This window comes from Erinaceus europaeus, chromosome 17 (genome assembly GCF_950295315.1).
Source record: "Erinaceus europaeus chromosome 17, mEriEur2.1, whole genome shotgun sequence".
Taxonomy (NCBI): Eukaryota; Metazoa; Chordata; class Mammalia; order Eulipotyphla; family Erinaceidae; genus Erinaceus; species Erinaceus europaeus.
Window position 1 is genome coordinate 25,134,369 of NC_080178.1, and position 13,705 is coordinate 25,148,073.

The 13,705-nt window shown below is 43.9% G+C and overlaps 1 protein-coding gene and 1 long non-coding RNA gene across 5 annotated transcripts in view; one reads left to right on the forward strand and one right to left on the reverse strand.

Moving 5' to 3' along the window:
* The window catches only part of PRR5L (proline rich 5 like), a 97,678-nt gene that overhangs the window by 60,749 nt on the left and 23,224 nt on the right, over positions 1–13,705 (reverse strand). For all 3 annotated transcript variants that reach the window (XM_060176589.1, XM_060176588.1, XM_060176590.1), the window contains 2 exons: positions 2,687–2,974; positions 1,140–1,220 (listed from right to left, as the gene is read on the reverse strand). In XM_060176589.1, the coding sequence (XP_060032572.1) occupies positions 1,140–1,220; positions 2,687–2,850 (245 nt within the window). In that variant the 5' untranslated portion in view covers positions 2,851–2,974. The remainder of the gene's footprint in view (positions 1–1,139; positions 1,221–2,686; positions 2,975–13,705) is intronic.
* LOC132533865 (uncharacterized) overlaps positions 1–13,705 on the forward strand; it is a 34,474-nt gene that overhangs the window by 12,094 nt on the left and 8,675 nt on the right. The window lies entirely within an intron of this gene.

The window sequence follows — 13,705 nt, forward strand, 5'->3', positions numbered from 1 at the left end:
ATTCAACCTCTGGTCCCCAGGACACTCCAGTGGTTAGGGCCCTGCCTGCCTCTCTGTTCACATTTCATCAAAGCAGATGCCCAGCTATACCACCCCCCACACACACACACAGCCTCCAGAGCTCTCGGTGCATTTGGGCTTCCCTTTCTCAGGTCCCTGGTTATTGCTCCCCCAGAACCTTTGCACCTGCAGTTTCCAACACCTAGACCCTTCTTCACAGAGTTAAATTCTCATAGTCTCTTCAGACCACACTCACAATTCCTGGCCGACTTCCCAAGACCAAGTCATACTAACATGTTTTCTCCATATCAGCAATGTTGTCGTAGCTGTCACAGCTGCACTTTTACACTTTACATACGTGACTAGTTGACTACTGATTATCCCCCAACTGGACCTAAGTTCCAAAAGGACTGGGTCCACTTCAGGTTATGCTCATCATCTCCCCAGTGTTGTCAACTGGGAGTCACATAAATATTTGTTGAGTGAATTAATGAATAAAAATCTGAGACTACTGGGAAGATTCTGGAAAATAATTCCCTAAGAATAGACGTTTTCTGAAAGCTATTTCACCACAAACGACAATAATGACCTCAATGGCTCCAATGATAAGAGCGACAAGTACTACGTAGTTAGTGTGTCCTAGCCCTGTTCTGACCTACTATTTTTATAGCTTAGTTTAATCTTCAGAAGAAGCTTATGAAAGTGGGCACATTTACTGTCCCTGCTTCACAAAACAGGAAACCAAGGCACAAAGAAGTTGGTGAGTCACACAGGCAATAAAAAAGAAGAACAATAAAATCCCATGTAGTCTTGTTCCAGCCACTAAGTCATCGTGCCTAATATAGTGTCTAATGACCTAGCAGGACACAATAGGTGTTTACAGAATAAGTGACAGATGCCATCTATTACCCCCCCCCCATACAGATACACACATACTGATATAAGAATAAATGGAGCAGGGATCTAGACAGATGAAGGTCTTGGAAATTAACAGTCATAGAAGCAACACAAAAGCCAACAAGAGAACTAAAAAAAATACTAACAACAACTTAAGAGAAGGCTCTTGATGGGACAGATCCTTGTGTTCCTGCTCAGGCCTACCAGGATAAAAATGTCTCCCAGCCTGGACAGTCACATACCTGATGTTCTCATTCAGTCCATAAAGTTCATTGCTTTGCAGGCCGCCCCCCTTGAAGACATTGATCACAGCCGTCTGGACACTGCAGGGGAAACAGAAAGGACTCTTGGTTAGAACATCTGTTTCCCGGGGCCATTTAGACAAGCAGCTCAGAGTTGAAGGTGGGAGGAAGGGGCAGGAAACCCTGGGCACAAACACAGCCAAGGTTTCCACCCCTGGAATCCATTGTTTCCTTCCCAGAATCCTTGGGGAGGAAGGAAGATGAAAGGACCCCAGAGCAGCTCTTCTTTCCCCTCCTCTTTGGCAGGCAGGGGTGTCTGAGTCTGTGTTCCCTGGCATCCCATCAGGAAAGCAGCAATAAAAATAAATAATAAAAAAACCAGGAAGTAGAATCCAGTCTCAGGAAGTTGAGTGGTTGTACATGAGTGGACTGGTCTGGAAGAGCCCCAAGTTGTACTTATTGGAAGTAGGAGCTGATTTCAGTATGAAGTTTGTTTTTGTTTTGTTTTGAGAGAGAGATCAAAAGAGATCACCACACTGAAAGTTCCTTCAATGCAGAGAAGGCCAGGCTTGAACCTGGGTCGTGCACATAACAAAGCAACACACTATCCAGGTGAGCAGTTTCTCCAAGCCACACTCAGGAATTTTTGCATTAAGGAGGTACCTGTTTTCATAAGCCGCCTAGAGCTAACATGAAATGATAATTCTATGCCTTTAAAATAGTCCCCTTGGGAGGATGTTGTGTGGGCCGCTGGCCTCACTTGCACCCTCCATAGAAAGTCGAGAAGCAGGAGGGTGGGTTCCCTGGAAAGTTACACTTGCCTCCACATTTCCTGGAAGCTCAGCCAGATATCTCAGCAAGGAGCAAATCCCAAATGTGTCCTTAGCAAGGATTCAATCCAAACATTCTAGAACAACTCCTCCAATCCCATCCATAATAGCTGTGATGACTGTATCCCCTCATGGAGAAACTCTATAATGATCCAAACCATAAACATTTCAGTGATGCTTTCAAATGAGGACACAGTGAATTTATCCAGAGAGTAACTGTACTGATTTGAAGAACAGCAGCCCACAGATAGTGTAAGTGCAGTCCTCACAGAGCAGCTGTAGATTCCCATCGTGAAAGCTGTGTCACCTCTCCCAAACACCTGTAGCTCACGGGGGCTAAAAATCCCTAGTTGGTGCCTTCTGGTTCGTTGAGTTTTTCACAGATGTGTCTCCAATAGAGAAGATGTTATTTATATAGATGACTCCGCTTTGAATACTCTAAAAGTTTGGGGTATCACTAATGAGCATGAGTAGTAACAGTTAAGTTCCAATCCCAGTTCCTCAGACTAATTAACTCTTAAGTGCCAGAAGTCCTCTGTAGTCTACTTTGTCTCTCCTAAAACAGGATTAGCTAATGGACACATACTCTGGGCCAACTTGCTCTCCTCAACAGTGCCCTTGGGAAGCAGAGGCCTCAGAAGCAGCAGGAGCTCAAGCAGTCCCCCAGCCCTGCTGCCCTGGGCAGCGCTCCATGTCACACCCAGCCAAGTCCTTTACCTGTTCCAGGCTGAGTTGGAGCTCAGCTGTAAGGCCTGCCTAGTAGCTTGGAATCGGGGCAGGTCGCTGAGCACCGGAGAGCTCATGAAGCGAGGTCTGGGCCTGCGGAAGGAGCCCATCTTGTGGAACTCGATGGGCAAGCTGGGAGCAAAGCCACGGGTCATAAGTCCAGGTAAAGGGGACAGCTTCTCCTCTGGACCGGAAGGTTCCGACTGCCACGAGCAGGCCTCCTCCCAGTGTTGCCTTCTGGCCCTCAGGCTTTCTTAAAACCAGACCTTTAGCCAATACCTGAAACAAAAGAGAGGGCAGTTTTTACTGAAAACTCCTGGTCTTGAGGTAAGCAAGGGTTAACTTCTTAGTTGAATAAAAATGCAGTTGGGGGAGAGCCAGGTGGTATCACACTTAGTTAAGTGCACACATCACAGTGCTCAGGGAACAGAGTTCAATCCCCCAGTCCCCACCTGCAGTGGGGGAGCTTCACAAGTGGTGAAGTAGGGCTGCAGGTGTCTCTCTGTCTCTGCCTCTCTGACTCCACCTCCCCTCTCAATTTCTCTCTGTCCTATCCAATAATAAATAGATATGTAAATGAACTTAAAAAGTGGGGGCCAAGTAGTGGAACACCTGGTTAAGCACACATGTTACAATATGCAAGGACCTGGGTCCAAGCCCTCAGTCCCCACCCGCAGGGGGAAAGCTTTGCAAGTGGTGAACTGGTGTTGTAAGTGTCTATCTCTTTCCCTCTATTTACCCTTTCCCTCTTGAATTCTTTTTTTTTTTTTTTGAAGATTTTATTCATTAATGAGAAAGTAGGAGGAGAGAAAGAACCAGACATCACTCTGGTACATGTGCTGCCGGGGATTGAACTCAGAATCTCACGCTTAAGAGTCCAACGCTTTATCCACTGAGCCACCTCCCATAACACTCCCTCTTGAATTCTGTGTCTCTATCCAATAAATAAATAAAATATTAATTAATTAATTAATTAATTAATTAAAGGGAGATTTGGGGCCGGATGAAGGTGCACCTGGTTGAACATGTGTTGCTATGTGTAAGGATCTGGGTTTGAGCCCCCGCTCCCCACCTGCAAGGAGGACACTTCACAAATGGTGAAGCAGGTCTGCAGGTGTCAATCTTTCTCTCTCACTCTAACTTCCAATCCCCTCTCAATTTCTTTCTCTCTGTCTTATCAAATAAAACAGAAGGAAAAAAATGAAATGAAGAAAAAAATGGCTGATGAGAGAGGTATGCACAGAGCCCAGCAATAAACCTGGTGGCAATTAAAAAAGAAAACTTTTAAGGGAGGGCAATAATTTTCTAACACCTTCTTCAAGGAATATTATGCAAAGTGAAGTAAGTCAGAAGGTAAAATACAAATGATCACACTTGTGTGTGAAAAATAAAGACTATAAAGATACTAAGAAAGCAGGAAAACAAAACAAACAAACAAACAACAACAAAAAACAAGCCCCTGTATAGAACTGAGGTTTCCAGACGGGAAGGGGCTATGATGAAGGGTTTTAGAACTTTGGAGGCGGGTCAGCTATAGTAGCTGACATCTGAAGACGTATGAACCTGTACTTGTAAAACATGGATGTGCTGCAGACCACTGTTAGCTCGATTTCAAAAGTCAGGCAAATAAAAGAAAGACTGAAACTATTTCAAGTAAGACTTATGAGGAGTGGAGAGTAACATGAGGAAGGAAATTCAAACTTTTAGCTGCCTATATAATCTGTTTGCTTTACAAAGCGAGATTCATTATTGGATCGACCTTCTCGTGGTGCATCCCGTGAGTACCCATTTATTGGGGAAACTGACGATCCTTCCTAGCCGACTGAATCCACATGGATCCCAGTCACTTTCAAAGCCAGCAACAAGCAGACATCAGGCTCAACCTGACGCTGTTGACTGGCTACGGAAGAAGGGCAAACGCTAGAAGAAGAAGAAGTGTATGCTTAAAGGTCTTAAGCGCACAAGACCTCTTTTTATTGGCACTGAAGATCTTCCTTAACGTACCCTTACCAAGCTAGACGCCATGTGCACTGTTTCACAGTACAGCTTAAAAACTGGGATACATTCTGAGAAATAACCATTCAGTAATTTCTTTCTGGCAGGCATGTCACAGAGTATAACTACACAAACCTAGGTGAGGTAGAGACTATGACACACCTAGGTTATAAGAGCTAGTCTACTGGGGCCACCATCATAATTGTGGCCAAATCTTAACCAAATAATGGTGCATAACTATTTATCAAGGTTATCAGTATTTTTTTAATTCTACTATCATTTTTTTTGATTGCCCAAGGGTTATTGCCTAAGCTTGTTGCCAGCATTATGAATGCACCACTCCCAGTGGCCATTTTTCTCTTCTCCTTCTCCTTCTCCTTCTTCTTTTTCATTTGATAGGACAGAGAGAACGTGAGAGGAGGGTGGGAGATAGAACTGGAGAGACTGAAAAAAGACACCTGCAGAACTGCCTCACTGCTCATGAAGCATCCCTTGCAGCTGAGGAGCGGTGGGAGGCTTGAACCTGAGTCCTTGAGCATGGTAACTGGGTATGCAATTGCCCGGCTCCCTCTCAGTGTTCACTTTGGAGTGAACCTGGGTTCTAGTCTTTAGGGGGTCACACCTACATTATATGACTCAGGCACATTTCACAATTGCTCACTTGGCATTCATTCATTCATTCTACCAAAACATATTTCTTGTCTTATTCATTATTCATTCTTTTTTTCTTTCTCTGTTTCTTCCCTCCTTCTTTCTTTCCCTTTCTTTCTTTCTTTCTTTCTTTCTTTCTTTCTTTCTTTCTTTCTTTCTTTCTTTTTTACCAGACTACTGTAAACTCTGACTGATGGTGGCACAGGGGATTGAACCTGGGACTTTGGAGCCCCAGGCATGAAAGTCTCTTTGCAGAACCATTATGTTACCTACCCCTGCTCTATTTTGTTGTTTACTTATGAACTAAAGGAAGCTCAGATTTCTAACACCAAGTCCTGGGCATCAAGAATGTGATTCATAGGTTAGATTAGAAGTACTTAACTGTTCCTATGTCCATTCATGAATTCTTAGTGAGCACCTACTATTCACCAGGTGCTCTCGATACAATATTGGCCTATAAAATGTAGTCCCTGCCCCATGCAGCTGACAGCCAGTGGGACCTCTTCCCTGTCATGCTGATTTGTTCTCTGGTTCCTTTTCCTGTCTGCTTATCTAAACCCTGCCTACTCAGCAGGGCTGGGTTTGAGGACATTTCTTGTTCCTGCGAGTTTTTATGGCTTCATGGTAAGAGGCAGTCACTTTGGAGTAAACCTGGGTTCTAGTCTTTCAGATCTCACACCTACATTATGTGACTCTGAGTCCTCAACTGTCAGCTTTCCTTAAGAAAAAAATAGGGGCCAGGTGGTGGTGCACCTGGTTAAGTGCACATATTACCATACACAAGGACCCAGGTGCTCCTCACCTGCAGGGGGAAAGCTTCACAAGTGGTGAAGCAATGCTGCAGGTGTCTCTCTGTCTCTATCTCTCCCTCTCTACCTCCCCCCTCTCACTTTCTCTCTGTTCTATCAAATAAAACAAATAAAGTTTAAAAACTAAAACAATTATGGGATGATCTCACGCACAGGCAGAAGTTGAAAAACAAGATCAGAAGAGAAAACACAAGTAGAAGTTGAACTGGAGTTGGTGTATTGCATCAAAGTAAAAGACTCTGGGGTGGGTTGGGGGGAGAGTACAGGCCCTGGAAAAGGCTGACAGAGGACCTAGTGGGGGTTGTATTGTTATGTGGAAAACTGAGAAATGTTATGCATGTACAAACTACTGTATTTACTGTTGACTGTAAAACATTAAGCCCCCAATAAGTAAATTAAAAAATAAATAAAGGTTAATTTGGCCAGGAAGTGGCTCATGGGGCACATGCTTCACTTATAGGAGGCCAATGGATGAGAGAGGACATGAGATGGTGAGACATGCCTGCAGAATGACAGGCCCCGGAGTCTTGGCAGTTTCCATTGAGAGTTAGTTCTTTTCTATGAACTTGTCCGTCCAATCACTCATTCTTTGTGAAATGAATGGCTTCAAGTGAGTTTGGGGTTGGTGAGAACAAAGAACAAAAGGAAACACCACTAAGATTATAGTCACTTATTTCTTTTTCCTGAGGAATTGATTTAGTTTAGTCCAAAGGTGTTCCTTACTGCCACCTCTCTCAAGGGTTGACTCCATTCTATCCCCTTAACCAACACTAAATAAAGATATTTCCAGCTAGAAACATCCACCTTCAGATTGGAAGGGGGAGAGGATTTGCAATCCCTCATATAGGTGTGTGTGTGTGTGTGTGTGTGTGTGTGTGTGTGTGTGTGTGTGTGTGTGTGTGTTATTGCTAGAACTCCATCACTTTGGCTGACTTTTTCAGGTAGCAAGAGAGACACAGAGGCAGAGAGGGAGGTAGAGAGAGAGAGAGAGAGAGAGAGAGAGAGAGAGAGAATGAGAACTGAACCTTCCTCTAGTGAGCTATCTCTTACCTACTTTAGCATCTGAAGGACTAAGGAAGATCCACCACCAAATTAAACCCACTGTTCTGGTCAGAGAGGAATGAGGCTGAGGGACAGTCACTGAGGCAATTCACCAAGGGGTTGGCACAGTGGCAATGAACTTGTAAGACCAATGGCAAAAGCGGTGTGTGTGGGGGCAATTACTGGCTCTTAAACATTTTTATTTTTAAATGAATCTTATCTGTTCAAGTTTTTAAAAGGCTTATTCATTTACTTCTTTTATGAGGAAGAGAGAGAGAGAAATAGCACAGAGCACCACTCCTACATGTCCACACATAAGGATCAAACTTGGTGCTTCATACAAGCAGGTTTTCTGCTTTATAAGCCACTTCACCAGGCACCTTAAACTCTATTTTCTATTCCTTTCTTTTTCTTTCTTTCTTTCTCCCTTTCTTTCTTTCTTTCTTCCTCTCTTTCTTTCTTTGCCTCCAGAGTTATTGCTGGAGCTCGGTGCCTGCACTATGAATCCACTGCTCCTGGAGGCCATTTTTCCCTTTTGCTGAGCTTGTTGTTGATTGTTTTTGCTATTGTTATTATTGCTGTTGTTGTTGGATAGGACAGAGAGAAATGGAGAGAGGAGGGGAAGACAGAGAGAAGGAGAGAAAGATAAACACCTGAAGACCTGCTTCACCACTTGTGAAGCGACTCCCCTGCAGGTGGGGAGCTGGGGTTCGAACCGGGATCCTTACTCCAGTCTTTGTGAGTGCTTCACGCCATGTCTGCCTAACCACCTGGCCCCCTCTTTCTTTCTTTTCCCCTCTTTGCCACCAGGGTTATTGATGAGACTCAGTTCCTACACAATGACTCTACTGCACCAGGAGACTCCTCCTCTTCCTCTCCTCCTCTTCCTTCTTTTAGATAGAGATGGAAGTTGAGTGAGGAGGGGAAGAAGGGAAGGACAAAGAGATACCCAGCATTGCTTCACTACTGTTGAAGCTTCCCACCTTGCAGGTAGGGACTAGGAGTTTGAACCCTGCTTCTTGTGCATGGTAACTTTATCAGTTGTGCATATTTTTTAAAAAGGAGAGCAGATTTGTGTGCCATTTCCTTTAGGGTCATCTGTCCCTCCACACCATTCTCAGCATGATGCAATAATGCCTACAATGTCCCAGTATATGCTGGGGAAATTTTACTAGGCCTACTCAGTTTCACGGGGTCTCAAAATCTCCACAGATCCCCCTGGAATTTCAGAAAAGATATATGCAAATAACTGAGTGGGGATAAAACCATGGAGCAAGTCCCTTCAGCATCCTTAAACTGACTGGCTCTATGCTTTGACTGATGGAATAAAAGTTTACATGGAGAGAGGACCCATTTCACCACCCTGCTTCAAACGGGCCTGCTCAGCTGTGCAATTACAGGCTATTAACTCCTTTTATAAGCAGCTTAAACTAGAGCTGATGGGGACGGCACCCACTCGAAGGCACACATAAAGGGATGCAGAGAAGATGGTTCCAGGTGTTTACTGCCAGGCTTCCTACTGAAACAGCCACAGTCCAGGAGGCTGTGTGGCCTTGAAGATCACAGGGCTGTCTCCTGAGCCCTCCACTTCTCAGCACACACCCTGATCCACCCACACAGGGTCCCCCCTCCAAGCTGCACGTGTACCCAGCAAGGCACACCGGTAGTTCCATGCCCCTGCACTCCCTTTATTAAATAAGCCCAAAGGATGCTGACCACAGCCCTGCAAAATCACATCAGAAGCACCTAGTGAGGAGCTGCCTGACTCAAAGTTCATCAACCAGAATCTGCCATCCCTAGGCCCCGACAAGCCACACACAGTCAAACGAAGCTGAAATCACCTCTATTTCCACCATTCCTACTTCAGGACAGAGCCAAGAGGCCTCCCTCCCCACGGCATCAGATAAGAGATAATAAAGCTTCTGGACACACTGACAAGGGTGGCCTAAAGGGAGAACCTGCCTCATCGGAGATTCACCTGCTGGAAAGCTGGCCCGTCAGGCAAAGGCTTGTCCTGACCTAAATATCAGAAGCTAATGGGCACAGATGAGGCCTCAGAACTGAGTCAATCCAGGACCCTCTTTATAGCAAAAGTGGAAAGGACACAGGAGCACAGAAATTGGCTCAGGTAAGAATCAAGTTTGGCCAGAATTCAGGTTCCTGCTTTCTGATCCAGAAAGTTCTCAGCCCCCACCCAGGTCACTATAAACTCCTAGAAGACACACATAGCATCCTACAAGAGGAACTAATCAGGCTTCAATTGCTGGCCTGTCATGATGCCAAGTACTGGAGCAAGGTGGTGGCACACTGAGTTGAGCACACCATATGTTACCATGTGCAAGGTTCAAACTCCTGCTCCCCACATGCAGGTGGGAATTTTCATGAGCAGTGAAGCAGGTCTGCAGCTGTCATTCTCTGTCCCTCTCTATCTCTTCCTCCTCCCCTCTCAATTTCTCTCTGTCCTATCAAGTAGAAGAAAAAAGACAAAGGAAAAAATGGCCACTAAGAGTGGTGAATTCACCATGCATGCGTGAAGCCACAGCAATAGCCCTGGTGGCAATAAAAAATAAAATAAAATAAAATAAAATAAAATAAAATAAAATAAAATAATGATGCCCGGGGCTGTCACAGTAGTTCAATTTACTTGACTCTTAAACTACTGCATGTAAAGGCCAGAGGGGTAAAGTAGCCTGCCAGAAGTCACACAGCTATGAAGTGGCAAATTATTAACTAGGTGCTCAGATGGCCCTAGTTCTACACCCCATTTTCCTCACTTTCCCACACTACTAAACTATTGAATAGACCAGAAAGTCAGAACTGAAGACACCAAGTTAGTCAAGAGCATCATGAGACTCCATATCAAAATTAAGATCGCCAGTCCCTGAGATAAACTCACACCAAGAATTGTATGACCACATTCGATAGGGGAAGAGAAACAGCGACGAGAAAGCAAAGTAGAAGGCAGAGTGACTTCTTTACTCATTGTGTGGCCCCGGGCCAATCACCTGACCTCACGGAAGCTTCATTTCTCCCTGCGTGAAACAAGCATGTAACAGTGACTACCCAGGTTTGTATGAAGATACAAGGAGAGAGCTGGGTGCGATCATGAGTCGCGAGCTCGGACCAAAGGGATTCGGAGGCTACACAGGCTCTGGTGCTAAATCTATACATTGGCCCTGGGTTGGGTGGGTAGAGGAAAATAGCTCATTTTATCCACAGAATATTTTCAAGAATGGGAGCTACTCTCTGCCCTAATTCAACTTTCTAGCCCTTATCGCCACTCTGACAGCATTTTCTCAAACAGTGTTTTTATCCAACTTCATGTCAGCTATTCAAATTCAAGCAAAAACTAGCCTAGCTGTGGGTGCCTAGAAACATACCTAAAATAGACTTCCTAGCTTTCTTCTACCCTAACATTCCTAATCTCATCTGCTCTGTTCCTACATTCTGGTTCCGGTTCATTAACCATTTTGCCTCACTTTACGTCCTGTCACCTTCCAGAAACCAAGTTGAAGATGCTACCATGATTCCATCCTAACTTTTCTAGGCAGACAGCCTCACCAGTGTGTCCTAGAACCTCGCCTCTCCAGAACTCTAGCCCATGGGGGAAAGATAGAAACAGGCTGGGGGTATGAATTGACCTGCCAACGCCCAAGTCCAGCAGAGAAGCAATTACAGAAGCCAGAACTCCTACCTACTTCCTACCCCCCAAAACAACTTTTATTTGAAGTGGGGGAGAAGTGATAAGAAGATAAGAGAACTCTGAACTCCAGCTCCATCAGGTCCCAGAGAGAGAGGAGGAAAAGGGGAGAGATACTTGATGAAGTAATAGGGTTATGTGGCTTGGAGGAGAGAAAACTAGACTTGGAAGGAAAAGGGGGGCAGTTACATACAAATGTAGACAGCTGTAGAGATGATGGTTAACCCATGTCTGCAACCTTGGGAGAACCACAGTGGGCTGCCATGGAGGGATCAGGGATTTAGAACTCTGGTGGTGGGAACGGTGTGGACTTGTACCCCTGTTGATATGTAATTGTGTAAATTAATATCAATAAATAAATAAACCCGGGGGGGGAGGAGTACATACTTACAATGCTGCCTTGGTAAAGAGCAAATGCTATGCAAGTGCTTATTAAATAAATAATGTATCCCAATGGCAGTATAGGACTATAGCAGCACTTCACCATTGAGGGAGAAAAAAGCTAGTGTGGGGTGGTGGCTTACCCGACACAGCATACATGTTACCATGCTCGAGGATCAGGATCAAGACCCCACTCCCCAATGCAGGGGGTAAGCTTCGGAAGCAGTGAGCAGTGTCATTAGGTATCTCTCCTTCGCTCCCCTTCTCACTTTCTTTTCTCTGTTTCTGACAGAAAACTAAAAAGGAACCCAAAAAAGGGATACCAAGCCTCAGGCACCAAGTCTCAGTGATAACCTTGGTGCCAAAATAAAAAAAAAAGTTAATTAAAATTGAGATTTTTAAAAAAAACTTACCTAGGAGTATCAGGGGTAGGTAGGCAAGGCCTCTGAGTCCTTAGATGGCTTTGCCTCCTCAGGCTTCTGATAACTTAGGATGCTATGTAAAGGCCTTTCACCACGATGGAGCAATTTTGAAAATTTTCCCCACCCTGCAACACACTCTGAAATCTTACTCTGACCCAGCAAGGCTAGCAGAGCACTGATCCCATCAGACTAGGAAACTGAGGTCCACATGGCCTAAGTCACTTGGCCAATGCTGGAAAGCTGTTAGGAAATAAGATCTGGCTGCCAGGTAATATAATAAGAATATACTATATATATTTTGATCTATTTAATATATTAATATTAATATATTAATACTTTAACATTACTATATCAATAATTTAATATATTATTATATAATAAGAAAACTTCCTATCTCAAACTTACTTCCTTGTGTGTGCCCTGCCATTAAGTCTTAATTTTTTTAATTCTATAATATTTGAAAATATTTTCATGATAGAACAAGCATAAAAGGAGTATCCCTACACATGCACAGGTCTCCAATGATAACGATAACAAACAACAATAATCAGATAATAATAATTTAAGAATAATCAACAACTTCCTACTTAAGGAACGCATGTTATAGGCCAGGCAGTGGTATGATCAGTTGACATGGGCACACATGTCACCATGCTTAAGGACCCAGGCAGATTCAAGTCCCCAGTTCCTACCTGTAGGGAGGAAACTTCACAAATGGTAAAGCAGGTCTGCAGATGTCTCTCTTTGTCTCTCCCTCTCTATCTCCCCTCCCCATCTCAATTTCTCTCTGTCCTATCAAATAAAAGAAAGAAAGAAAGAAAAATAGAAAGAAAGAAAGAAAGAAAGAAAGAAAGAAAGAAAGAAAGAAAGAAAGAAAGAAAAAGTGGCCACCAGGAGTGGTGGATTCATCATGTAGGCACCAAGCCTCAGAGATAACCCTGGAGGCAATAAAACAAATTTTAATTAAAAAGAGTGCTGATTTGGAAACGCTATGTTGCTTACTATAGCGTATCTGTTTATTTATTATTGAACATTAAGGGGGCTGGGTGGTGGCTCACCTGGTAGACAGCATAGGTTTCCATGCACTGAGGACCCTCATTCAAGCCACTAGTCCTCATCTACAGGAGGGAAGCTTCACAAGATATGGGACAGTACTGCAAGTAGCTCTCTTTCTATCTCTCTCTCTCTCTTTCTCCTTCCCTCTCTTCCTTTCTACCTCTGTCTCTCACCCTCTATAAGAAAAATAAAAAAGAAAGAAAAGCCAATGGGAATGGTGAAGTTAAGCAGGCACTGAACTCCAGCATCCAGCAACAGCCCTAATGGCCTAAAGTGGCCATTCATTCAATGTAAGTCTATGACATAGAAAGTGAAAGGCCTCCTCCCTCTGACTGACTACTCACTGAGTAGTACTGACAAGCTCGTAACACGGAACTTCCTGAGATGACTGAAATATTCTTTATCAGTGTTGTCCAGAACAGTAGCCACCAGCCCAAAGTAGCTCACCAGCAGCTGAACACTTGAAATGTGCCCAAGGAACTCAATTTTAGTTTAATTTTAAAGTGTTAATAGTTAATCTACACACAGTATTTTTTTTTACAAAAATGGATACTTTTTTCTTTTATCTTAAAATATATCACAACCATCTTCCCATACCATTATATGTTGACTTGCTTATATCATTATCATTATTATTATTGTTATTATTATTATTATTATTATTATTATTATTTTATTGCCACCAGGGTTATTGCTGGGGCTCAGTGATAGCACTATGAATCATTTTTTCCTTTCTTTCTATTTTATTATGATAGGGAGCTTGTTTGGAGGTTCTAGCAGGGGAGCACAGCTACTCGTATACCCAAAAACCAGTCTGTCTCTATTAGGGTAAATCTCAGTCCTCCCAAGCACGCAGCTTTGGGAGGGACGCACATGAAGCGGTGAGGGAGGAAGGGGACACCCGCCTAGCCTGCCAGATCAGCCGAATCAATCCAGACGATCAGTGGGGTGACAG